The sequence below is a fragment of the Alexandromys fortis genome, unplaced genomic scaffold (assembly GCF_014885135.2).
Source record: "Alexandromys fortis isolate MF-2015 unplaced genomic scaffold, M_Fortis_MF-2015_v1.1 scaffold_138, whole genome shotgun sequence".
In the NCBI taxonomy this organism is placed as follows: Eukaryota; Metazoa; Chordata; class Mammalia; order Rodentia; family Cricetidae; genus Alexandromys; species Alexandromys fortis.
Window position 1 is genome coordinate 1447275 of NW_026068034.1, and position 25136 is coordinate 1472410.

Consider the following 25136-nt stretch of genomic DNA (forward strand, 5'->3'; position numbering starts at 1 on the left):
AAGAAACCTTGTCTACATTTGCTCCACTTCCACTGTAGCCAAGGAGACCCAGAAAACACACGCTGGGTTTTTATAATTGGTGTATATGGCAATATGATCCGTGGGGCCAATATAGTAAAGGGCCTTCTGTTACTGAGGAAGTCTGGACCAGAAGTTAGACTGTTCTGGCACCCCAGGCTGCTACAGTACTGCTTCATTCTGTGACAGGGATAAACCCAATGATGTTGAATGACCAGCATCCAGACATATGAAGAGTTCACATTGATTCTATTTACATAAAACAAATTTATAAGGCCATTTCAGATAGGCAATTCTTTGGAAAAGGTTACAGATATGTTCTAGGTTCATTGTGGTCTCAAATATAGATACGCGTACAGATACACCAAAGCAATTTTAAACATGTATAATGAATGCCAATTGTATCTTTCAAATTATTTTTAAAAAACACACTGAGGCAGGGGTAGTTAAGAGCACTGACTGCTCTTCTAAAGGTTCAGAGTTCAATTCCCAGCAACGACATGGTGGCTCACAACCATCTATAGTGAGATCTGGTGCCCTCTTCTGGACTGCAAGGATAGAAGCAGACAGAACACTTTATGCAAAATAAATAAAAAAAAATACAGTGAGACAACACATTTTTTAAAAATCAAAATTGCTAAAATTGCTCAGTGCTTAAGGGGATGGAGAAGTGGGGACAGGTGGATCTCTGGGAAGCTCTATGCCAATGAAACACCATCTTAAAAACAAACAAACAAACAAACAAAAAAAGCCGGGTGGTGGTGATACACGCCTTTATCCCCAGGACTCAGGAGGCAGAGGCAGACGCAGGTGGATCTCTGTGAGTTTGAGGCCAGCCTGGTCTACATAGAGTTCCAGAACAATCAGTGCTACACAAAGAAACCCTGCCTCCAACAACCAAAAAACAAAACAAAAAAACCCAAACCAAACCCAAAGTGGACATATCTCTGAGGAACAGCAGACAGTGCCTCTGAGGAACAAACCTCAGAGTTGTCCTTGCCCTACGCACATACTGACGATACTAATTGTTAGTGAGGGTGTAATTGGGACACTCACATCTTCTTGGTGGGATACAGAATAGTACATCTGTTTTTGGAAAGTCTTAGTTTATTATAAAGTTAAACATACATGGCAGCAATCCCACTATCACACTCCAAGGGAAAGAAAAGTTGTTCACATAAAACCCTATACAGAGTTGGGCAGTGGTGGCACATGCCTTTAATCCCAGCACCGGGGAGGCAGAGGCAGATGATCTCTGTGAGTTCGATGCCAGCCTGGTCTACAAGAGTTCGTGCCAGGACAGGCACCAAAGCTACACAGAAACCCTGTCTCGAAAAACCAAACCCCAAAAATTGTATACATAAAATGTTTATGACAAGTTTAAAATAAAAAACATTAGACCTTAAGTATCTTTTAGTTGGTCAGTGAATAAGCAATGCGCAAGACAACTATACAATGGAATAACTTAGCAAGAGTGACCAGCCAATCCATTCTGTAGCACAACCTCGAAAGCAACATCTAAATGAAAGAAACCCTACCCAGAGGTCTACACACTAATTCCAACTGCACAGCATTTTAGAAAAGATAAAGAAACTAGATAAGCAGTTGCCAGGGGCTGGGTGGATGGGAGGAAACTAGGAACTGGGAGGATGGAGTTTGGGGCTGCTGGATTTTCCTTTGTTGGGAGCACTGAAGTGTATATAGAAAGAGATGCATTTTAGTTTTCTTTTTAAAGTCATCTCAGAGCTATGACCCGGCTTCCTTCAGATGCGAGAAACCATTATATAGCATGCACAAGATGGTTCAAAAGGCTTGGCAGAGTGTTATACTGTGAGATGAACTTGCGTAAACTCCTCACGACTTTTCTTTTTTTTTTTTTTTTTTTTCGAGAAAGGGTTTCTCTGTAGTTTTTGGTGCCTGTCCTGGAACTAGACCAGGCTGGCCTCGAACTCAAAGAGATCCTCCTGCCTCTGCCTCCCGAGTGCTGGGATTAAAGGCGTGCGCCACCACCGCCTTAAATTGAATATAATCTTAATCCCCATGCCATGCAAATATAAGCCTGAACAAAAAGTTATTGATAAATTGTTACCTTCAATGTAACTGATATTGGTGTTCTCAAATGACTCAAGTATTTGTAGTAAGTCGTCAGTAGAAGAGACCAGGTGTATCTATCAATCATGTGTTAAACAATTTAAGAGTTCATGACTGCGGGATCTATAAACACCTGAGATCTTCTAGAAGGCAGACCCCGAGGCAAGAATTTAGGTCACTGGTATTTTCTTTGGGGTACATATACGAGTGGTGAGGAAAAGGTCTGAAGTAGGGAACAAAGCCATGTGATATAATGTGTTGGGCAGCTTTAGGAAGCCAAGAAGAGAGCAGGTAACCTGGCATGGTATTCCTAGTCCAGACTTTCTCTGGAAGGCTCTTTAAATGACACTATGCAAGTAATCCACAACAGGACAAGTAAGCCTGATCCCATGGCCTATTGTGTACCATTCCCCCTTATTGAAAGTGGGGTCATAAAAAAAGACCTGGTGTGGAACTAGATGTACCATGTAGGTCCAGAGTCAAGTGTCTTAACTGGCTTAGGAATCTTTGGTTTTGTTTTTCAAGACAGGGTTTCTTCTGTGTAGCTCTGACTGTCCTGGATGGAACACACTCTGTAGAGCAGGCTGCCCTTGAATTCAAAGATCTGCCCTTCTCTGCCTCCAGAGTACAGGGAAGGCAAAAGAGGGTATAACCTCCCTTGGAAAAAGAACTGTCATACAGGATGGGTTCAAGGACTCTGACATGGTGGCACAGAATCTGGAGTAGCATGATACATAAATAATGACACAAGGTACAGTGTGTAGAAAGAGATCATTGGGGGCAGGGTTGGGGGAAAAGACTAGAGAGTGGTTCATACAGCTGATGTGGCTAGCTCGGAGACCACAGGACAGATCACACCCAAACAACTTTAAAGACAAGACAAAGTGTATGGCCTAGTATAACCACAAAATGGCTAGCATTCAGATAAAGGGGTCTACAATACACAATGAAGGACTTGAAAAGTCAGCTTGCGGACAGATACAAAAAGCCTTGGCAGGGAGAGGAACATGGAACCCCAATGCCATAAGCCATTTGACACTTCCAAGAGGAAAGGGACACATAAGCACTTGTTTTCAGGACACAATTCTGGGCAACTATTAGTGGTACTAGAAAGGATGTTTGATTAGGATCCCATGGGTGATCAACTATTAGTGGTACTAGAAAGGACGTTTGATTAGGATTCCATGTGTGATCAACTATTGGTGGTACTAGAAAGGACGTTTGATTAGGATCCCATGTGTGATCCCTCCTAATGTGAGTGTACTAAAGATGTAACAGTCTAGATTAAAATGTAGGGTTGTTTTTTTCTTTTTTTTTTAAGGCATTAACTTTTAGAAATTAAAATTTAGAGCTTGGCACGGGAACCTGTACCTGGAGTCCCCCCTACTCAGGAGAACTAGGGCAGGAGGATTGCTTGAGTCTTGGAGTTCAAGGCCAGCATGGGCAACATGCTGAGATCCTGTGTCTGCTTTTTTTAAGCATATAGATAATATATTTATATATCAGAAAATCTTTATATTTTTATTATGTTTATATAAATCATATAAATATATAGATCAGAAGGGGACTGGAGGTATAACTCAACAACAGAGTACATGTCTAGCATGCACGAGGTCCTAGGTTCAATCGCAGCACCCCTATAGCCCAGTGTATCAGAAAAATACTAAAAAAAGAAATTACATGAAAAGGTTAAATAAAAACATAATTAAGTCAGAGGTCTCAGGAAAGAAATCTAACATCCAACTAGAAGTTGCCTTAGAATTAGGGATTAATGCTAGTAAATAGCATTAAATAAGATGGCTTAGTGGCTTAGTGCTGTTCCAGGACCTGGGTTAGAATCCCAGCATCCACACGGCCACTCACAACTGTCTGTAACTCCAGCTCCAGAGGATTCGACAACCTCACACAGACATACACACAGGCAGAACACCAATGAGCATAAATAAATATTCAAAAAAATTTTTTTCTTGCAATTTACCAGATTGAAAGGATTCACTTGGTATGTATCATTGTGGATAGAAATGATGACATCTGAGATATAGAAGACTCTAAAACTTCAAGAGAAACATTTACAGGGCACAGAAAAATATTCTAGATCAGAAAAGATTTCAACAACCAGCAGTGAGGTCGCAAACAGCAGGACTGGGAGTGCCTGCCTGACACTGCAGTACAGGAGCAGAGACAAACGGATGCATTTCTGTGACCCTTTACATCCCACCCAGCCCTGAGAAGACATAACTGACCAAACGGGAAATTACAGTCATCAAAGTCGTACCCTGGGAACCAGGAGCCTTAAAGAGGGTTTGAAAACAAGACAAGAGGAAAGAGCCAGGTCAGGAGCTGTCCCAGGTGTAAGGAATCGGCAGTGCGCTTCCTCTGGACTCAGTTGTTTCCTCAGATCCTATGTTAAAGCTCTAAGCTCCAGCATCTGAAACACCACTGCATTTGGAGACCAAGACTTTAAAGAGGCAAATAACATTAAAATCAGGTCTCTAAGGTGAGCCCTGGTCTAATGACTGACATCTTTAGGAGAGAACTACACAGCATCTCAGCCTCACCGCATCTGAGCCTGAGGGAAGGATAGAGGGAGGGAGGGAGGGAGGGAGGGAGGGAGGGAGGGAGGGAGGGAGGGATGCAGTAAGCCAGTGACCAATGGAAACAATTCTTGCCGACTCCTCCATTTTCCCCAGCATCCGGACTATGAGAAATAGAACTCCTGCGTACTGCATCGCCCATCTGATACTCCATGATGGCAGCCCCACCAACCAAACTTGGCACCTAACCTAAACGTTTTAAGAAGTTTCAGGAAAAGGGTCAAAGAGCACATCACTCACAGAGACTGTCTACAGTGCCACTGGATATAGAGGATGAATTTGTGACATATCAATGAAAAATGGCCAAATGAGGTAAACATGTGAAGCAAAGGGGAGACTTGAACCCACAACCATGAACACCACGGCTCATGCAGACTAACATTTACCTAGTAACGTGAATGTCATCAAAAGCTGGGAAGAGCTATGGGGTGGGTAGGCTGAGGGCTAAATGCTCATATGCCATAGGAACATATGCCATAACACATATTATCACAAGTTGGAAATCAAGAAATGTTGATCTGTAAGAGTATTCCATAAACAGAGGAAGACACAGAATAAGGCAAAAATACTTGAGCTAGCTACCGCTATGACTTTATAATAGGAGCATGGAAGATGCTTTTTACGTGGTAATCTCAGGAAAGCTACCTGAGAAAGTGAGTATTCATGTGTGCCTTTAAAATAACAATATAATTTAAAACACTACATAGATAGACCACTGGAAACTTTAAAAAGATCTGGTTGCTTCCTTTCACTAGGCCTTTGGATGGTGTGACATGGACAGAAGCCAGACCAGTGTGTGTAAGAATGAACGCTGAGTAATCCAATGTTAAGTGAGGCTTTTAACAAGGTGTTGGTAATCCAAAGGCAGAGAAACAGGACAGGTGGCAGAAACAGTTTCTGAAGGCGGCACTGTCCTCCACAGAAGCTGCTTTTCCAAACTGTTCTACACCTCCAAAGCTGGATGTTCTCTACCTGCCCCAGCTTTGTCCTCTTATTTCACAATTGCCTGATCCAGTTTCTTACAATGCTGAACCTTCAGATATATTCTGGGGAAGAATTCTGCAGGCGGAGCCGTGTAGCAAGAAGCACTTTGAATCTCTGTTAAATGTGGTAAGTAGAGAAAAACTTTAAGAGCCATCACTTGAGCGTGGAGCAACCTGACAGAGCAAATTAGTACCACTAGGCGAGACTAGAGGAGCTGCTGAAGCTTCCTCAGGGTCACACTCCACATGTCCACACACAACAGAGAAAATAGCTACCGTATGTGGCATCAGTGTTACAAATCCTCAAAATCAGAGACTTTAAAGACAGAAGCCAAATTAATTGCCCAGGCATTCATCAAACGCTTGCTGTGGACTATGATGTGTCATGATGAGCACGAAGTAATTAGCACCTCCAAGTAGCTTGAAGTGTGTTCCAGAGGAAGAGCACCATTGCAGTGTGGGAGGCCCCTGGACAAATCCTGAACAGACGGCCGCACGGTCAGCGGCCCTGTCTTCCAGGATAACCAAGGAGGATGCTCAGTCCTAGTCTGTTCGACCTTTAAAATCTACAGAGGTTTTCAAGCTTTCTGGACAGTTCTACCCTATTGGTAGTAGTGACTCTGCCAGATAAATTATAATTTAAGCAGCATTCTGGTTATTGGTTAGTTTCCTCTTGCCCAACTTAACAGTCAGTCCCTAAAAATTTACACTTCTCTGGGTTAGGTGGTTAACCTGGCAGTTCAGTAAGAAGTTGGTTAAATTCTGACCCTGATCACCAAGGAAAGAACTCTGAACAGAGTCCCACAAGTAAAAAGAGAGTAGGTGCCAAATAAATTGTCTACTGGCTAGATTTTTAGTAGGAAATTTGAACAGTTAGGATAAAAAGACACCCTGAAGACTGTTAGTAACAGAACAGGGTAAGACACTATGAACCTTTGTACCTACGCACAGTTACAGGCATGGACAGAGGAAATAGACAGGGAAAATAAAAGGCAATTAAAACATTTGCAAATTAATAATAGTTTACCCATTCAGAAACCTTTGAGAAAAGCTGAGCCTAGAATGAGAAGGCTATCATCTCACTGTGCGGCCATCAGTAAAGCAAATCTTTAAACTTAATACACACAAAGGAATAATAAAACATTTTAAAAAGTTAAAAAAATGTTAAAAATTTTTTTTAATTGCCTAGACCTGATTTTATTAAAAGTAATTCAGCTGTCCTCTGTCCAGCTCTGATTTCAGGTGGCCCCTGTAACAGCCCATCCACGTGTGCCTCACTGGGTCCACCCCCAGTAGGCTGGGTAGAACTGCCTCTGGTAACTACCGGAAATCCACTTCTTATTCTGGGTTGCTTGACTACCATTTGGCTTCCCGTTCCAGAAGAATCTTCTCTGTAAATAGTACTCTTCAGCCGGACCAGGAAGAGGGATAAGGCCTCTCTGGTAAGCATTCTGGTTGTGTTTTCTTAAACAAGAAATAATAAATCATTGTCAAGATTAACATTTTATAATAGACTTTATAAAATAACAGATATTCTGATTTTACTCTTGCCTACCTAGATGACTTGAGCAGATAATGACTTATCTTTCTATTTTTTGTAGAATGGAGCTAGGACTGGGGAGATGGCCCAGTAAGTAAAGCTCTTGCCACACAAGTGTGAGGACTCGGGGCTGGATGCCCAGAACCCAGAGAAAACTGAGAAACACTAGCATGTGTCTGCAATCCCTATGATGAGATGAGGGCAAAGACAGGGGGATCCCTGGAAGCTCGAGGAAAACTGGCGGGGTGTGAAGGGTAATAGTGGAGGTTATCTTCTGGCCTCACATGCATGCCCTTTATACATACATTACATACACACACACTCAGAGTCAAATGTGATTAGCTATTTCTTTGGTCTCTATACCTTTTGATCTTTCTGACTGCTGTTTACAGGAAGTTGTGAGCAGCCACGTGGGTACTTGGAATCGAACCTGAGTCTTCTGCAAGCCAGTACGCTTAACTGCTGAGCCATCTCTCCAGCTACTATATTTTACTACTATAAATAAGCTTTAATTTTAATGGCTTTATAAAATGTCACAGTATGATATGGAATTGGCCAGGTATGAGCATCTTTATGGCCATTAAAACTGAATCAAAAGGGTTACTCCCACTCTCAGGGTCACCAGCAACATCTTTTTGATAGTGTAACAATGTACCAATTTGCTTTAACAGATGTAGCAGGCAACAGCCATAGTTATGGGTTGTTTTAAAACCTCCATCTCAAAGAACAGATGTGGTCTCACCCAAGATTGCACACGGTGTGAATGGTAGAGTAAGGAGACAAATTCACACCCAGCCTGATAGTCATGACCCTCAAGTGCTCATAAAAACCACAACTAAATTAGCAGCTAGGAGCATACACAAGCTGTGATAGTTATCTTAGGTGGCATCTGGACTAGAGTTAGTGGGGCATTAGTGCTGCATAAGTCAACAAGAATGTCTCTGAAAAAGGCTGATGTACAAAGAGCAGACTGCGTAAGGAAGACCTGCCTTCCATGTCACAGGCACCACCACCTGGCTGGGACTGCAGGGGAACTACAAGGGCAGAGGAAAGGCAAATTTACCTCTTTCCTGGCCTTCCACCCCCTCCCTCATGGTTTCTCCTTAGGACTCTTGACAGAGTTCCCTGGGTCTGGATCACACTACTGGCAACCTTGGGTCTCCAGCGTACAGAGGGCTTGTTGAGGAACTTTTCATCCTACAGTCGTGCATGCCAATCACCCTAGTGAAGGTCCCTTCTCATCTACCTGCCCGTTCTCTCTCTTCCACTTCTCTGGAAAATCCTAATAGACTATTTTAACTGAATTAAGAATTTCCCCATTTCCCATGGAAATACTTGTATGATTTAATCTGTCCAAATCATTTGTAACTATCTCTATTAGGACATTATTATCCTTCAAAACTTGTTCTCTTTCTCTCTTTGAGACAGAGTCTTGCAGAGTCTTGTGTAGTCTAGGCTGACTGTGCTCACGATGTAGCCAATGATGAACTCCTCATCTTCCTGTCTCTACTTCCCAGTGCTGAGATTACAGGCACTGACTACCCTGCCTGGTTTTGTATTTGTTCTTTAAACGATAGCCTTCTTTATTTCAAAAGCTATGTAGCCTAAGAATTCAAGATTCATAAAGCCTAAGGATATAGGGACATACCTCAGTGTCAAATCTTGGATCTGATTCTGTGTACAAGTCTCTCTCTCCTCTCTCTCTCTCTCTCTNCACACACACACACACACACACACACACACACACAAGTGAAAGATTTTATTTCCCAGTAACAACATCTAACTCTTCCTGGATTAAGCTAAATTTAAAAATAGTAAAATAAAATTTCCATTCTCAACTGCCTCTGAAGCACATTTCCCAAGTACTTGATTCAGTATGAGCCCTACTGGCTGACAATAGAAGAAAATACCAACTGCTGGTCATTGTTACAATGTACTTTCCTGGTCTGAAGTAGTTTCCATCTCAGTTCTAAGAAAGGGGGAAGTCCAGGTACCTGAACAATTGCTGGGAGTACTGGGACTGGGTGTGAAAATGTCGGGAAGGTGTTGAATGACCAGTAGGCCAATGGTTCCGAGGTCCTTGGTTCACAGGCTTCTTAGTGCTGTGGACTTCTTCGGCAAGATCTGCTGAGTCTTCAAGATCACCTGACTTAGATGTGCTAGTATTCCGCTTCCTAAAAGAGAAGTGTACCACAGTGTCACCAGATTACAGTTCCAATGGCCAGTTTAGCAACTATGTCCTTTGGTGTGTGAACAGAGGCCCTCAACTCCCCTACTCCTGTTTGTTTAATGCTCAACAAGTGGACAAGATGCCTGGATAACGTGCTACATGAATTATACTAAAGAAGTTTCCCTAACCAAAGTCTCACTTAGCAAAATGGAAGACTTACTTTTTGACACGACGATTCTGCAGGTTTTCAATGTAGTTCTGTCTTTCTATGCAGTGCCCCCGGCAGCTGTTGAATACTGAGGAGTGGATGAAGATGAACTTAGAAATAGTTGCACAGAAAGAAATCATACCCAGGAAAGCAAACCAACGCTCGTACTCACTGACTGTCATTAGGCTGCTGTATGTCACATATCGCTTGAAGATATGTTCCTTCATAAGCTGTTGGCAAGACTACCTTATAGTGCTATTATTTCTCTTTCTTTTGGTACTGGAGATAAAACTCAGGGTTCCACACACGCTGAGCAAGTGCTCTACCATTGAGCCACATCCCCAGCCCCAAGAGGTAGTTTCCTCCCTTCTCTCTCTCCACTGTCTTTCTGGCAACATATATTGGATCATATGCATTTTGTTCTCCAAAAACTGAAAAGTGGCTCTACACTTCAACCTTTAGCTTTTATAGGAAGGGAAAAATGGTGACACCCCCCCCCATACTTACATTCAATTGCATCATCTGGCCTCATGCCTTCTACATCAATCAAATATCTAACAAAACAACATAAGTCGGGTCACTTAAATATACCAAAAGAAAACAAAAATCAAAACAGGTCCAATTTCACTTACAAGTGGAGACATAAATCCTAAGAAAATACTACACATCTAATCCAACAGTTACAGAATGGCATGCCATGACCATAGAAAAAGACTACCCCAAGATTGACCAACTTTAAAACAATCTATTAATAAAGGTACTTACATTAGTATAATAATATAAACAATAAAGGAAATTCATGACCAAACTGGCAAATGCTTAAAAGGCAGATTCAGTAGTCACTTTCATCAAAATGCTTTGTGAACTAAAAAACAGGAGGCTTCCTTAATATTACTGTGCATTCATCAGGAACCAACAACATATAAAGCAACTGGGAAAAATAGTAACATAGCTAAAAATACTGGGAAACCAATTGGATGGGTCAGAAACAGGAGCTAACATCACTGTCACCCACTCTTACCTCATCCTCACTTCAATCTACCACCAGGATCCTGACAACCACATCCTTCCACCAAAATGCCCTCAACATCTTGGTCCAAGAGACCGGTATACTTCAATTCAAACAGAAACCCAATGACTCCTTGCCTCTACCTCTCTAGAGCATTCTTTACTCAGCCAAAATAGATGGATTCAATATACCCAAAAAAGGTTCAACAACAACAAGAAGAAACAAACAGACCAAATCACTGCTCTATATGGCCTAACTCTGGCTCCTGCCTGCCGCACTTGCTGCGCTGCCCACCAACCTCCTCCAGAGAAGCGTATGCTATACTACTCTAGGCTACCGGCTGAGCCTTCATCTACAGTCTCTTCAGTGTCTCTACACAGCTAGCACTAGTTCCGCCTTCAGATAGTCTCTCAAACCTTCCATACAAATGTACTATCTTCTTGATGAGTTAGGTCCAAGTCTCCCCATCATGGTATCATGTTCCTATCTTCCTCAGCACTTGACAGTGATAGTTCTAGAGTTTTCTTGATATTACCTTCATTATTATAGTCTTCCTTCTTTCTTCAGAGACAAATTAAATATCTTTACCAGCAGCTATACTGCTCACACAAACTAGATCTCAGCAAAGATCTTCTGAATGGACAAACATAATGTTGCACAGCACAGCAATTCCTTAAGAACCATCAGATCACACCCTAATTCAGCATCTGCATGTCATGTGACATTATTGTTGAGTCAGTGGCATGTGGATTCAAAGATGCACATACCACTTTGATGTTTTATTATACCCCAAACTTATGACTTGCATGTTTGTCAGTGTGCAAAAAAAACAGTATAATCTTTAAAAAATAAGGTCTCCAAATACTTTCACAGGGAGGTACCTACCACATATTAAATTGTAACTCTGGATGGTTACTGTACTCTAAGCCATACAGATGCACTATCTCTGCATCTGTAAAGTCTACAATGGTAGTCTCTGGGTGGAGATAACACTGCTCTCTATTTCATTCATTTCTATGTACACTTACATTACCATTGTAACCAGACAAACACACTAAACACTATTTGCTTTTGAGTTGGCAACTCACCTGCAAATGAGGTAGCCAGTCCTGTTTAAGCCATGGGTACAGTGGACACCAATAAGTTTGTCTATAAAACAGGAAATGCAGAATTAAGTACAGGAAACAAGATATACCAAAAGTAAGTTAAAGACAATTTTCTGAAGAGTAACACAAATTAGTGAAATATCACTGCTATGTTGAAAAGTGGCTTTAAAACACATCATCAAGAATCACCTATCAAAAGCTCATTGTTGTGGAAATCTTGAAAGTACTGGTTAGATACAATAATGCAAACTGTAGAAGCAGCCATCTGGTCAAGCTGCCTTACACAAAGCCATTTGTCTTACTATAAAGAGGAAACTAGAATGTGTTTCTGTGTGTGAAACACTGAAGTTTGAAACTGGGCTTTGTAAGCCAGGCAGGTGCTCTGTACTTAAGCTACCGACTTCATCCCACCTTCATTTTGATAATTAATAACAGTGACAATTGTACTCAAAATGGAAAACACCTGAAGTACGCGTGGCAAAGATGAAATTTTACTGGCCTGCCCGTGTTCTGTTCTCTTGGAGACTACTTCACTCCTAACTTTGGTCTTCTAGGGAACTGACTCACTCCTAACCATTGACTTCTGTTGTCTCTATGTAACTTGCAGACCCTAAGATTCTTAATCCTCTACATCTCACCCTCTAACCACAGGAAAAGGTAAACACTTTCATTATATTACACATTTCTCACTCAAGTTTTGTTTCTGTGTGGCCAACAAAAGGGAAAACACTTTATTACTACCAGCTGCCATTTTCAAAGGCAACATATCTAATATTAGAATGTTAACAATATCAAAAATCTGAACTATCAAAAGTCTGGAAACTGTGCTGGAGAAATGGCTCAGTACTTGAAAACAAATCTACCCTAAAGGGCCCAAATTTGGTTTTCCAGCACCTATGTCAGAAGGCTCACAACTCTAGGTGGAGGGATTCTGAAGTCTCTGGACTCTGTAAGTACCTGCATTCATATACACATAGCAACAAGCACACACACATGATTACAATAAAAAGATTTTTAGCCGGGCGGTGGTGGCGCATACCTTTAATCCCAGCACTCGGGAGGCAGAGGCAGGCGGATCTCTGTGAGTTCGAGACCAACCTGGTCTACAAGAGCTAGTTCCAGGACAGGCTCCAAAACCACAGAGAAATCCTGTCTCAAAAAACCAAAAAAANCTCCAAAGCTATTTGAAACACACAACAGAGTTCAGACAGAAAAGAAAAAGAAACCACAAGGACTCACCATTGTCTTTGTTTTTCTTTAAAAACTCTTTAACTGCACACTTGAACTTAAAAATAGTGCCATTATCAGGTACCTGATGGCCAACTGTAAGAATTTTTATGTAAGAAATAGTTTCCGGCAAATCCTACAAAGTAAAACAAAAAAATGTACATTATTTCATTTGCATATAATGAAGATTTGAGGAGCATAAGTGTAAGCTGATACTAATAAACTTACTATCACTAACTCTGACTAAAGAGCCACTTCTTACAAAGCTGTTCCAACCAGGAAACAACACTTGATTTTCATTAAAACTACAGGACAGTCACTAGGTATACAAAACACACCAAATTCCACACGGATGAGGGTATATATGGTGTGACTAAAAAGTATGTGGACAGTTCTAATTATTTCACCTTGCTGTGTCTTCACAAAATAGTAATGAGCTGAGCAAAAAGAGCTGTGGATAAGAGAAAGAAGCAGGAAGGGTAGGCGCTGGAGAGATGGCCCAGAGCTTAAGAGTGCTTGCTGCGCTTCCAGGGCGTAGTTCAGTTCTCAGCACCCATGTCTGATGGCTCACAACAGCCTGGAACTCCTGCTGCAGAGGATCCGGCACCCTCTTCTGACCTCAGCAGACACCTGTACACATGTGGCAGACACAGACAAGCAGATACAGCCACACACACAGCCACCCCCAACACACACACACACACACACACACACACACACACACGTAAATTTTAGAAAAAAAAAAAAAAGATAGGTTAGGTGAAAAATATGTAACTTGGATTTAATTGGAAAACACTATCATGATTTCTACAGAGTTGCTAGCTCTGTCCACAGGAAAAGCTTCCGAGCAATATCAATCTATTAGCAATGAGAATACCCGACACTCACATGCCTGAAAATCATCCCTACCGAAAGGAAACAAAGCCTTCTGCAAAGGCTGAGTCAGGCTGGGGCAGGAAACAGTTAAGATGAGTCCAGAATTCTTTCATGCAGAAAAGTAATCAGAGACGATCAGGACTAAGAAGTGGTTTAATCTAGCTGAGGAGCTTTGTCAGCTAAGAGCTACCTGGGAAGGGAGAGTCAGTATTCTTCAGGACTGCGGCCCTGGGTAGTTGGCCATGTTCCAGAAGATGGTATGACACCCAAGTGCACTTGGGCAGCACTAATTCTGAACTCAGCGGTGTTGGGCCTTTAATCCCAGCACCCAGGAGGCAGAGGCAGACGGACATCTGTGAATTCAAGGCCAGCCTGATCTATAGAGAGCGAGTTCCAGGACAGGCTTCAGAGATTACATGGAGAAACCCTGTCCCAAAAAGCAAAAGTGGTGTCGAGGTAGGGCAGAGAAATGGCTCAGGGGGTCAGAGCTGAACGAAGCTCTAACAAGAGCAGTACTTGCTGCTCTTGCCAAGGACCTGGGCTGGGTTCAGGTCCTAGCACCCACATCAGGCAGCTTACAAATACCTGTAACTCCAGGTCTAGCAAATCTAGTACCTTCTTTTTCCACTGCCCACAGGCACCTTCAAGCATGTGGTGAACATACAAAAAAAAAATGGGCAATACATATTAAAAGGACATGACATTGGGAGTGCAACCCAGGAGGAATTAGCTGTGGTGTGGGGTAACTGTGATCAAAAACCAAATTATTCATGTGTGAAATTCTCAAGAATATTTTTCAAAAAGTTTTAGGGGTCAAATGGAGAAGGTCCAATTATCTAAAGAGAGGCCTTCCAGCGGTGTTCCAACTGGAAAAAGCAGCCGCAAAGGAGTTTGTAATGAGAGAAAACATTGAGTAAATTCTCACTAGTCAATATTGGCAGGTATTAGGGATCCAGGAGATTACTTTGATGAAAGCTGTTACAAAGAGGAAAGAGTCCTATTGACACCACTGAGTAAATAAACAAGCAGAAATTTCATTAAACGAACATGAATGGTAACGTTCACCTTGTACAGCCTGGTTTGGTGGCAAACACCTGTAATCCTAGACAACTGGGAGGTTGAGGCAGGAAAATCTTGAGTTTGAAGTCAGCCTGTGCTACACAGCAAGAGCCTGTCTCAAAAAAGAAAAAAGAAAAAAAGAAAATCAACTTTTGAAGCTTCAAAGGAATTAACAGGTTAGTCATCAATAATTACTAATAACTTAAGAGTGATTATATGCCCCTTAATGGAAGAACACATGACCACCTATAAAAATGTCTCATATCAGGCATGGTAGCACACCCTTATAGTCCGTGTGTCCCAGCAGGCTGGGCAGAAGGACCACTTGAACACAGGAGTTCAAGATCAGCCTGAGCAACACAACAAGAACTCATCTCAAAATATACAGAAACACTGGAAACTGTCATGTTAAAGAAATCAAGGCAGCCAGACCAATGGCTCACAGTTAAGAGCCTTTACTGCTCTCACAGAGAATGAAGTTCTGGTTCCCAAAACTCATATAGCTACTCCAGCCACCTGTAACTCCAGTTCCAGTGGATCTGACACCCTTTTCTAACTTCTGTAGGTGCCAGCATGAATGTGGTGCACATAAACTCATGATAGCACACAAACATACACATTAAAATGAATAAAGACTTCTAGAAAAGGAAATCAATCTGGGTGTGGTGGTCCATGCCTGTAATCACAGCATTTGGGAGATAGAGGCAGGAGGATCAGGAGTTTAAGGACATCCTCAGCAATTGAGGACAGTCCTGGCTATATGAGACACTATCTCAAGCTTAAAAAAAAAAAATCAAGGCAGGTAGAGTACTGAATATCTGTAATTCCAGCATTAGAAAGACTGAGGCAGGAAGATCATGAGGTCAGCGAGGGCTACATATTAAGACTCTGTTTCAAATACCAAACCCAAAACCAAACAGAATGGAAGAGAGGGAAGGAAGGTAGGAAAAAGAAAGAAAAGGGAAACCAAGGGTTAGGGGAACAGAGGGTGGAAGGAAAGGAGAAAGGAGAACACAGTCCTGAATCTGGTTGTGCTAGCCCACTGGCAGAGAACAAAGGACTCTACCAGCACGTGGAGGCACACAGCTAACATCAGAGCACAGCTGGTCAGGAGAACTCAGGAGAGGGACAAAACTCAGGAGAGGGACAAAAAGCAAGTAAAAGAGACATGGACAGCAATCTCTAGACTAACCAGACTTGACAGACAACCAACTTCAAACTGACAATTTTGATGACATTTAGGAACGATCAGATTATAAATCTGACGTCAAAGGACTGATATTAAGAAAAAAGTATTGTATTTTGCATATATATAAATATCAAAAAGTAGAGATAAATTCTATGATATTTGAGGGTTCCTTTAAAATAAGACAGAACATGCTGGGCCTGGTAGCGCACATAATCAATCCCAGCACATGGGAGGCGAGAGTAGGTAGATCTTTGTGGGTTGAACACCAGCCTAGTGTACATAATAAATTTCAGGCCAGTCAGGGCCACATGATGAGACTTTTTCTCATGAAAAAACAAATAAATCCCCCCCAACACACACACACACACACACACACACACGGGGGATAAGGAAGGCACAAAGCAGTGAAGTAGATAGGGGCCATAATGAAATACAGCATATATACATAGCTGAAATATTGAGCCAGAAAAGAAAAAGATTCTAGTATATGCTTCAATAAACATTGGAAACAAACTTAGTAAAATAATACAGACACAAAAAGACAAGTATTACAAGATATTAGGGCTGGAAAGATGGTTCAATAGTTCAGAGCACTGGCTGCTCTTGGAGAAGACTCATGTTCAATTTCCAGCACCTACACAACAGTTCACAACAATCTGTAATGTCAGTTAGGGGATATCATGCCGACTTCTGGCCTCCACAGCCTCCAGGCTATGTCTGCAATGTACATACATACAGGCAGGCAAAAACACTCATACAAATAAATAAAAAAAAACCTTTAAAAAAATGTACTTGATGGGTGGTGGTGGCAATCGCTTTTAATCCCAGCACTTGAGAGGCAGAGGAAGGGTATCTCTGAGAGGTCAAGGCCAGCCTGGTCTACAGAGCTAGTTCCAGGACAGTCAGAGCTGTCCCTGTCTCAAAAAATAAACAAAAACATTTCTCTATTAATAAGTATAACTCTCACACAAAGATACTTCCTTTTTTCCTCCTACAGTACACAGATTATTACACAAAGCCACAACTAGTCAAACACAGAGAACAACTGCCTGTGAGCTGCCCAGCCCCAACTGATACATCGCCAGCACAATCCTTCCATCTCAGACTCAGAGAACATCTCAGATGAGGAAGGTAGAAAGGTAAGAGTCCAAAGACCAGGAAGTCAGTTGCAAGATTATATTTTAGAGATGTGACAGAAAAGGCTCCATCCATGAAATTTCAACAATATGGGTGCTTACACAGACCTGAACAATAACACCAACTGACATGCCAACATGGATGGGAGAAATTGCAGAGGGCCCTACCCTAGATTAAGAATTACAGGTAATTGAGAACAACCGAGAGATGGAGAATTAGTCTTCAGATATAAAAGCATCCTAAAGTGGTCAACCCTAAAAAAATACATATAAGCAACAGAAGGCTACATTTGCATAGCTATTTGCATAAACATGTAGCAATAATTAAGTGTTAGAGGCTATGAATTTGAAAAGGAGGGTTAGGAGAGGTTAAAGGAAGGAGGAGGGAAATGATGAAATACTTTAAATTTAAAAATTTAAATGTGCTACATTACGTTACTTGAATGAGATACTAAAACTGAGAAATTCATACTATAAAGCAGGCAAGAGGTTACTAGGGGTCTGGAGTGTGGGAGACGGGTGAATTAATGTTCGGTGGTTACAAAGCTTTTGATAATGAAAGAGACTTAAGTGACAACCACTCATATTACAGTTCAATTCAAGTCTCCGATCTAGTGAGTGTGTGTATGTGTGTGGTGTTGCTGCTGCTGCTGTTGTTGTTAAGACTTAATTATGTAAGTCCAAGCTGGCATTGAACTTGTGATCCTCCTGCCTTAGACTCCTAAGACCTGGATTGTCGTCATTCACTACCACGCCCGTCCTCCAGTCTCATTTCAACATGAAATTAGGGAAACTTTGCTTTTCCTTTAAAATTATTACTACCCATGGATGAAGCTTAGTTTTCACATCAGCACAGGATGGAAGCTATTAAATTACTATAAATTATTTTTTTCATTTAGAGGTTCTACTTACCTCTGCTTTATAATAGCGGTGAGTATATGTTAAATCAATTATCAATCCAAGTTCTTCATTTTGTTCTTGAATTTTATTAAAAAGATCCAAAGGAGAAAAGTACTCTTCTGGCATAAGCTCTGCTTCAAATTTCTGTCAGAGTAAGGTAAGAGAGAGCAAACCTGCTTCAAGTCCTGCACACAGTTTGTATTTATTCCAGCCCCATGAGAGACACACACAATGAGAACAAAGGCAGGTTCCTCTCTTCTGAAAGCTCCTAACAATCTTCTCTTCCAGTGAGGGGGGGAGAACTCACTTTGATATACATATTTCTGTGTTTGTGTCGCTGCCTAAATGTCTTCAGAATGTCCTAGTCAACATTAACAAGGTATAGAAAAAGCAAAAGCCTGTTCCTATCTGTCTAAGCCTCAGAACTAAAATTCATTTCACAAACAATTCCCCACAAGTTCTACTGGATTCCCAGCGGAGGAACTGCCCTATCAACACAGTGGCTACTCAACTACCGGTTCAGTCAAGTGGACACAAAACACAACACGGTTACAATTATTCTTCATATTATTGTTAGGGCATTATACTGTCTTTTCCTTAAAATGAGATACGGATGTAGACTTCACTGCTCTGTGAATCTCATTTCATGTTAGTGACATAAGATGGGAAACTAGAGAGCAACCAGGCTGAGAGCCAGTGTTCTACATGGGGAATTTAGACTTCTGAAAAAAACCCCACAGTAGCTTTCGCTTACCTTTTGCAAGGGAACTTTGAAAGCAATGAAACGGGTCCCAGGCATCCGCTGTCCAACTGGGAGATAGTCTCTCCACCTATGACAGAGTATTTGTTAGTCAAACTGAACGTGAGCCTGGCCTCCCAACACAACAATGGGGCACCTAAAACACACACAAAGTCCTTTTATGAGAATGTCTGCTCTGTCCTTCACTACTCAACTATTCTCTTTCTACAATAACAACCTACACTTTCTTCTTCCTGTCTCCATCTTGAAAACAGATACAAACAAGACAAACAAGAAATTCCTAAAACCAAAATGGCCAGAACTTTCACGCCCCTGATAAACACAGCCCAGCATCAAATACCAAGGTGATATATCAGACATGAAGGCAGAAGGGGATTGTGTCAGAGGAAGGGACTAAAGGGAGTGGAGGGCACAAGGGGGGAAGGTTATGTGTGGGGGTCAGTGTGAGCAAAGAATAATGACATGCATGTAGAGTGTCACAATGAGACTCACATTTTGTGTGGTAACTAAAAATATTAAAACCAGCCAGGAGTAATGAATACCTACACACTGGCTGTGAGCTCAGATTCAGTGCGCAGTGTTTGCGGTCTCCACGCGAGTGACAATTCAGCATGGAGAAGTTTCCTAGTTCCTACACGAATAGACAACCTGAACTTCAGGCATGACGAGGGGCAGCTGGAGACTCACAGCTGAGTTGGTCTCTGTCCATAATTACAAATAACCAGGGTTCGTCTAGTATAGAAGATCAGAAGGTGAGGATTGAGCACAAGAGATTGGGCTGGAGACACAGAGAACCTCTGAACCGTGAAACCGAGTGTGTAGGCCATGACAAAGAGTTGACATTTTATTTTATTTAAATTAATTAATTTGGCTTTTCGAGACAGGGTTTCTCTGTGTAGCTTTGGAGTCTTCCTGAACTCACTCTGGAGACCAGGCTGGCCTAGAACTCACAGAGATCCACCTGCTTCTGCCTCCTGAGTGCTAGAATAAAGGTGTGCACAACCGCCACCCGGTTGGCTTTTTATTTTTAAAGTCAAGCTTCACCTTACATCTATAAGCTTTTCCCCAATTACTACTTGATACTCAGTTTAAATGATTAACTATATAAGAGTATGTTAACTATATAAGAGTATGTTAAGAATGGTGGTGGCTCTGGGAGTCCAAGGCCAGCCTGGTCTACAAGAGCTAGTTCCGGGACAGGCACCAAAGCTACAGAGAAACCTTGTCTCGAAAAAAAACAAAAATCAAACAAACAAAAAAACAAAAACAACCCCCCCCCCAAAAGAATGGATAAGAAAGAAATAAGAGTAAAAAAATGGACACCTGCCTTCTGCCACACGTCAAACAAGTTCTGCACTGGGGCAACGACGGAGGAAAGCTGACAGACTTTGAAAATTATTCAGTGCTTACTCAAGTCTGGGAAGGCAAAGAGGGCATTACGTCCATTCTGGATGTCAGGTGTCGCTCCTCAGTGGAGATAAATGCTTACTGAATCTGGGAATGGGGAGAGGACAGTCTGCCTATCCTGGGTTTTATCTCCCAATTGCTTAATTGTGGAGATAAAAGATTTGTTCTATTCTAGGAAGAGGAGAGGCCACGTTGACCACGCCTGACTTCAGCTATTCCGTATTTGTGGAGATAAAACAACCGACTTCTGAAATACGGGAAGGGGAGCCGGCAGTGGCAAGAAGAGTTCACACCACCTGTGAGCAACTTCATACACCTAACAACTGGCACGGGCAGGAAAGCCTCCCTCAAAAGACAGCGCCGCCTCCAGAGTCCTGGAAGCCACAGAACCTCTCCAGTCGGGAAAGAGCGCAGGGTGTCTACAGCTCAGACCAGATGCTCACACAGCGCCTCTACACTCTCAAGACCGCCACTCCCAGGGATCGAGGGACGACTCCCAGACCGGCAGCCGCGCCCCGACGCGCACTTCCGCGCCGGCCCGAGACTGAGACCTCAGAATGCCGGGGCCGGGGAGGTTCGGCGCGGAGGACTCTGGGAGGCGGAAGGGAGCGAGGCCGCGGCGAACAGGACACTAGGCCGCCACGGCAGCCGGAACGACTCAGCCCGGAACCAAAGCGCCATACCTTTCCGGGACGTGGTTTCTGCCCTTCTTCTTCGATGGGGCACGGCCAGCGAAGTCTCGGCTCCGACCGCGACCATTGCGGCCGTAATGCCGCTGGTTCATGTGGGCGCAGCTATGCCGCCCACCCAACGCCAGACGGGCCAGAGCGGCCAGGGTGGCGACCTCAAGGCCGCCAGGAGACGCCGAAGGATCCAGAGCGCACTCGCAGGAACGCGCTGAGGCCGACGCCTTTCTACTTCGCGTGCGTCGTGGCCCGCCGTGATGACGTCACACGGCGCCAGCCCTAGGTTCTAACAGTGCCGCCTGTAGCTGGAGACTGGTATCGCGCGTACCCAACTGCCGACCTGCCCCGCCCCCATCCCTGCTTCTTCACCCGTCCTCAAACATACAAACGTTTTGTATGTTGTTCATGGTTTTTACTTTCTCACACAGGTGTGGCCTTTTGCCGCCGAAAAGAAATATAGCAAAGGTTTTATACAACATATTTCTCCTTATTTAAATATATGTTTTTTCTAGTTTTAAATGGCATAGGGCATTTAATTGATCATAATCGACATAATTAAAAGTACCAGCATTTAACCATTCCAAAACTGAAATACCTCCACCCGTTTGGAGTTTTTTATTTGTTTTAAGGCAAAGTCCCACTATGTAGTGCTCTCTGATCTGGAACTTTCTCTTAGAGTAGTCTGGCCTTGAAATCCTAGAGATAGACCCGCTCCTACTTTTTCGGTTTCAGAATTAAGGGAATGGGCCACCTTGACCTGATTGGAGTTTTTGTTTGTTTGAACTGTGGTTTTGATCTTTTGTTACAGAAAAGTCTGTGGTGTGAATATCCCTATAGGTGTATAGTATGTCTAAATTCCTAGACAGGAATGAGGGAAGCACATGTAAACACTTTTTTAAAATTAATACTCTCTAATCGTCAAAGATGGTGTCGGCCCATTTTTCCATTCCCAGCCGGTTTCTCTGGTATCACACATCAGGTGTCACAGAAGCTGTGGGCAGCATGGCTTTATATTTTAGTAAACACCAAAAATAACCCAGGACCCGTGCCTACTGGGAAATCTCTGAATTCTACAAGTGGGAGACCAAAGTACAGGACATTTGTAGTCAGAGTAGTGGACTAGTCCCACGTTCGACTGTAGAAATTCATGATAGCAAATTTTTAAATAAGTTTTAACGTTTTGTTTGAAATTACTGAAAGTAGCTTATATTCACTGCTATTAATATTCACAATGCTTGTAGATCTGAGTAAGCTGACAGAAAAGTAAGAGTTATTGAAAGAATGAGTAAATTATTGAGCAAAAGAACATTTGGCATTTCGAGGGCAGTCATATTCTAAACAATTTTAAATATGTCTATATCTACAATTCTAAAACTCTCCCACAGTTAAAAAATGGGTCAATATTAGTCAGTCATTGGCCCCACAGTCATTGGGAGCACATCATTGCAGGGATAGGGAGAGCCAGCCCAATCCCTCCCCCACTTCCCTCTCTTCCAATATAGGGTATTATTGTGTAAGTTTGCTGACCTGAAACGTGCTACATAAACCTGGTTAGCCTTGACTTCACTCCACCTGTGTCTGCCTCCCGAGTGCTGGGATGAAAGGCATGCACTCCCACACCAAATCACTCTCATCTTTTTAAAGGCTAGGACCCTCGCAGCCCATTGAGCGCCGAGTCGGCTATATAGCCAAGAATGTCTGTACTTCTGATCCTACTGCCTTCACCTACCAGTTGATGGGATTACAGGCATCTGTCATCACACCCCCCGGATTATAAAGAGCTAAAGAGGGATCCCAGGACTTCATGCATATTAGGCAGCCACTACCAGCTGGGCCACATCCCCAACATCACTTCCTGTTCTTTGTCCAGTCTCGAGGTGAGCAGCTTGCTCTACTGAGTGTCCCTTGCCATGACATCCTCCCATAACTGCCTTGATGTGAAAGCTCCAGCGCTAGGGGAGCTTTCTCTTCGTAAACTAGCTATCTCGATGTTTCTTATGATAAGAAGATGATGAATACCACGCCACAGTCCTCTCAGTCTTACTACAGTACCCCCGTACCTGTGGTGGCTGGGGATTCTCTTGATTCCCACGAGAATGTAGATAAAATAGAGACTTGTTTGGCTTATAGAAGTATACATATGTGTCTATATATTCTATAGGTATAATATGAAAGTGGGCTATCTGAAGTAGGACACTAAGCTAAAAGGAAAGTGAATACTTTCTAACATCCATTGATTTAGGTCATATATCCATTCGCTAAATCTTCCACATATAGTCACAGAAAAAATTTGTATTTCAAAGTAAGGGGACAAGGGCCTTCAAAGTGTGCCTCTTTTCACTCTATGCACCCCAGAACCCTGCATGTAGAGGTCATGTCTCAGGACCTCATGTTGACATTTTCTGTACATCTCAGTCATTCTGACTTCTTTCCTTAACTCTTTACTGAGAAAGTACTGAAATGCAGCAGATGCTGAACAACTGCCACCACTGCGGTGAGAAAGAGCATCCTCAGGGTGGGTGTCCTTTATCACTGTGGCTGACTTGAACACTCCAGTGCAGACAGAGCTGCTCAGACAAAATCCGCAGATCCCGAGCACCGGATGGGAGAAAAGCAGCAAAGAGGAACGGGATGGCAGGTTTGGGGTCAGGCCCTGTGTGGCACGACTGCCTCTCCTCACCTGTCTTCTTTCTCTCTCTTCTGACATTAAACCATTCTATTTCTTCATCTTGGTTTTGTAGCTCAGAGTATAAATGTCATTTCTCCAAAAGCAGAGAACCTGAAGAGCTACTTCCTACAAGAGGTCCAGCAAGGAGTATGAACAGTGCCTGCCAGACAAGGCTGGTGTGAAGAGCAGAAAGAAAGGAGGGTTGTGTGATGGCTACTCTGTCTGTTCCCGGGGACTGCGCTGTAGTCACCAATGGAAGTCGGTCACTTTAATGGTCTAGGTCCTTTGGGGGACATAAAGGTCAGTGACTCAGAAATGTCAACCACCAATGGTGATGGGGAGGATTCTCACAGGTTGACCTTATGTGTCCAAGAAGGTGACTTAAAGACCTGGGACCTTTATGCCATATTTACAGCAAGAGACCTTACCAGAGTGACCGTTTGCACCAGAACATGGACGGGTGTTTCAGACCTCAGATGTGGGAAGTTTAGATCCTGTGCTTCTCTCTAAATCTTTCTGTGCTCATTCATCTTCCTAGTCATATGCAGCAGGCCTTGCTGGCATAGTTAGCTTTGGCTCATGGAGATAAGCCCAGGGCTCTGTGGTGTTGTGGCGTTGGACTGAAATGTACACTGTAGTCACACACACACACACACACACACACTGCTGTCGGGTTGTTGTGTATGCTGGTGGTGATGGTCTGCAGAAAGCCGAGCTGTTCTGTTCCAAACATTTCTCTTTTTAAAAGATTTTATTTGTTTTTATGTGCATTGGTATTTTGCCCACATGTATGTCAGAGTGAAGGTGCCAGATCCACTGGAATTGGAGTTACAGACAGTTGTGAGCTGCCATGTAGTTGTTGGGAATTGAGACTGAGCCCTCTGGAAGAGCAGCCAGTGCTCTTAACTGCTGAGTCATCTCTCCAGCCCCCAAACATTTCTGAAGTACCAAGGAAAAGGAGTTTATTACTTGGTATTTTGTGTTAAAATGTTACTGAATTCAGGTGATCTTCAGAAACAAAACTGAAGGCTTTATTATCAATTCAAATTCACTAGAGACTGCTGATCAGCAGGGATAATGCTTACTGCCAGCCTTGCCTGGGATACAGAACATATATGTCAGCACAGCTACAGACAGAACTTAGATGACGGTTATCTGAGACAGACAATGAAGGGGCACCAAGACTTCAGGAAAGAATAAAGTGAAGGCCTGAGAGACCCTCAATTCATAAAGTTCTTGTCAAACAGTGTGAGGACCTGAACTTTAGGCACTGGATCCAAGCTTTTATAATAATATTAATAAAATAATAATAATAATAGACCAGGTATGGTGGCACCTGATTAGTTCAGCAGCATTTATAAACAAATATCTTTTAGCAGCGGTTGCTCCTTCTTCAGCACTCAAACAATTCAAACAGTGCATAATAGCATACAGTATCAAGATTCCCTGTGTATTTTCCATCTTTGTGCAGCTTTATTTTAACCTCTATTTCTTTTATTTTTACTTTTA

The 25136-nt window shown here is 42.6% G+C and overlaps 1 protein-coding gene across 1 annotated transcript; it reads right to left on the minus strand.

Annotated features, from left to right (window-relative positions):
- Window positions 1-1105: 1105 nt before the first annotated feature.
- Dusp11 (dual specificity phosphatase 11) lies at window positions 1106-21230 on the minus strand. Its single transcript, XM_050164897.1, has 9 exons — window positions 20957-21230; window positions 18861-18936; window positions 18119-18250; window positions 12959-13082; window positions 11702-11762; window positions 10112-10158; window positions 9617-9692; window positions 9221-9400; window positions 1106-7150 (listed from the first exon to the last, which is right to left on the minus strand). Exons 1-9 carry the CDS (start codon window positions 21055-21057, stop codon window positions 6961-6963), a joined length of 987 nt encoding a protein of 328 aa, XP_050020854.1. The 5' UTR covers window positions 21058-21230; the 3' UTR covers window positions 1106-6960.
- Between the last annotated feature and the right edge of the window lie 3906 nt (window positions 21231-25136).

Bases quoted from the DNA above. Each gene is read 5' to 3' on its own strand.
- Dusp11 (XM_050164897.1), bottom strand. From the start codon at position 21,057: ATGAACCAGCGGCATTACGGCCGCAATGGTCGCGGTCGGAGCCGAGAC. The intron at 13,083-18,118 runs GTAAGTAGAACC...TTTACTTTGTAG, and splicing joins ACCGCTATTATAAAGCAGAG to GATTTGCCGGAAACTATTTC. The intron at 11,763-12,958 runs GTGAGTCCTTGT...CCTGTTTTATAG, and splicing joins AAAGAAAAACAAAGACAATG to ACAAACTTATTGGTGTCCAC.